Here is a 1,629-nt window from a genome sequence, read left to right on the forward strand (position 1 = left end):
GTCCCACAAAGACCTCCCACCCCACTGGAAAGGGGCTTTTCTGCTCCCGGGAGAAGGTCGAGCTCGGGCTGGTGGCCCTGAGCTGGCTTTGGGCGACGGCTGCGTCCGCACGGGCTGCTCTTACCTCCGATGCCACCCAGACCAACCCCATTAGTCCCCACAGCCCTACGCCATCATCATCACCCCATTCAGCCACAATATTTCAGGAGGGGCGAACGCCGGGAGGGGGATGGAAAAGGTCCAGGACGAAGCTTGGACAACCGGTTTGGGGTGTAATATTTGAAACTCCCCGGGGTCTGGCACTCACGGGACCGGCGAGCAGGTCTCTGCTCGTCACCCCAAAGGGGTTGTAAGGGATGAACAGGGGAAGAGCGGAGCCAGCCCCACGCCCAGGCGCCTCGTGCTCGATGGCAGAGGCACCCGGAGGCTGGGAGCACGGACGGCCACCGTCCCCGACCCACTCACGTATGAAGCCGGTGGAGCTGGAGGGGTTGACGCTGTCGCAGCTATCGGCGCTGTCGCTGTTGGAGATCTCGTCGTCCGAGTTGGAGCCCGGCGAGCCCACGTCCGCATCCTCAAACTTCCTCTTGAGGCCGGCGCTCGCGATCGCATCCATTTGGCCGTGGTTCGCATGGAGAGCCGGCGGGCGGCAAGGGGGGGACGCTTTCCCACCAGCTCTCCGGTGCCGGCCCCCGGAGCTGCCGGCGGGCTCACCGCGTCCCTGCGGAGAGGGCAAGAAGCCGTAACGGCATTTCGGATAAGCCAGCATCGCTCGGGATAACCAGGAAAGGTTTCCCTGGCTCTTAAGAGCAGCTTCTCCCCATCCCTGCCCTCCCCACCCCGGATAAAGCCTCCGATCCCTGTCGCGTTGCTGCAGTTCTCCGAGGCGAACCCACCCTCCCCGCCTCTGGTCTGCAGGAGGGAGCTGCGCGCGGTTATTTAATATTATTTAACGATATCCTTTAAGTTTTGGGCAGCTCCGGAGGGGTCAGGCGGTCGGGCAGGGTGATGGCCTTCTGTTCTAAACCGATTTGTAACTGAATTAACCCCAAGCAAAAGGAGACGCCAGTTTTATAAAGAAAGGAGCTCACGCCGCCCCGGCGCGGCCGACCACCGCGCGTTTCACCCGTGAAATGACCTTCGCCAGCGGCTCGGTGCTCCCGCTAACTCCCTCGCTAAAAAACCCTAAAGCTTAAAACGACCTCGGGACGTGCCAGGGGTTACCCGTCCATCACCGACGCCGGATTGGCGGCTCCATCCAGGCCGTAGGGAGGGAAAAAGCCCTCGTAGGGTTTTGCTGGGAGAGTCTCCGGCATTTTCCTCCCCCCTCGTTAATGCCTACGTGCTCCAAAAAAAGGCGGCTTGCCCATGGGAAGCCGGGAAACGCTCGGCTCCAGCTTGGGCGAGGAATTTTTGGGAGCCGATCCTCTGGTGGGAAGGGCAGCGAGCATCGCTCCTCATCCTCCCGGGGCTGTCGGGTCACCGCGACGCCAGCGGCTTCTGTTTTTTGAACCGAGCCCAGGGCGTCCCTCGTCCCCAGGGCCGGGCTGGAGCGGGAAGCCTCCCGGGATGCCCCGTCCCCCCCCCCCCCCCCCCCCCCCCCCCCCCCCCCCCCCCCCCCCCCCCCCC

The 1,629-nt window shown here is 63.9% G+C and overlaps 1 protein-coding gene across 1 annotated transcript in view; it reads right to left on the reverse strand.

Annotated features, from left to right (window-relative positions):
- CSRNP2 (cysteine and serine rich nuclear protein 2) overlaps positions 1-789 on the reverse strand; it is a 4,594-nt gene extending 3,805 nt beyond the window's left edge. Inside the window, 1 exon segment of the mRNA XM_019474345.1 lies at positions 466-789. Within this exon segment, the coding sequence (XP_019329890.1) occupies positions 466-769 (304 nt within the window). The 5' untranslated portion in view covers positions 770-789.
- Positions 790-1,629: the final 840 nt, after the last annotated feature.

Source organism: Aptenodytes forsteri, unplaced genomic scaffold, assembly GCF_000699145.1.
Source record: "Aptenodytes forsteri isolate BGI_AS27 unplaced genomic scaffold, ASM69914v1 Scaffold441, whole genome shotgun sequence".
Lineage (NCBI taxonomy): Eukaryota > Metazoa > Chordata > Aves > Sphenisciformes > Spheniscidae > Aptenodytes > Aptenodytes forsteri.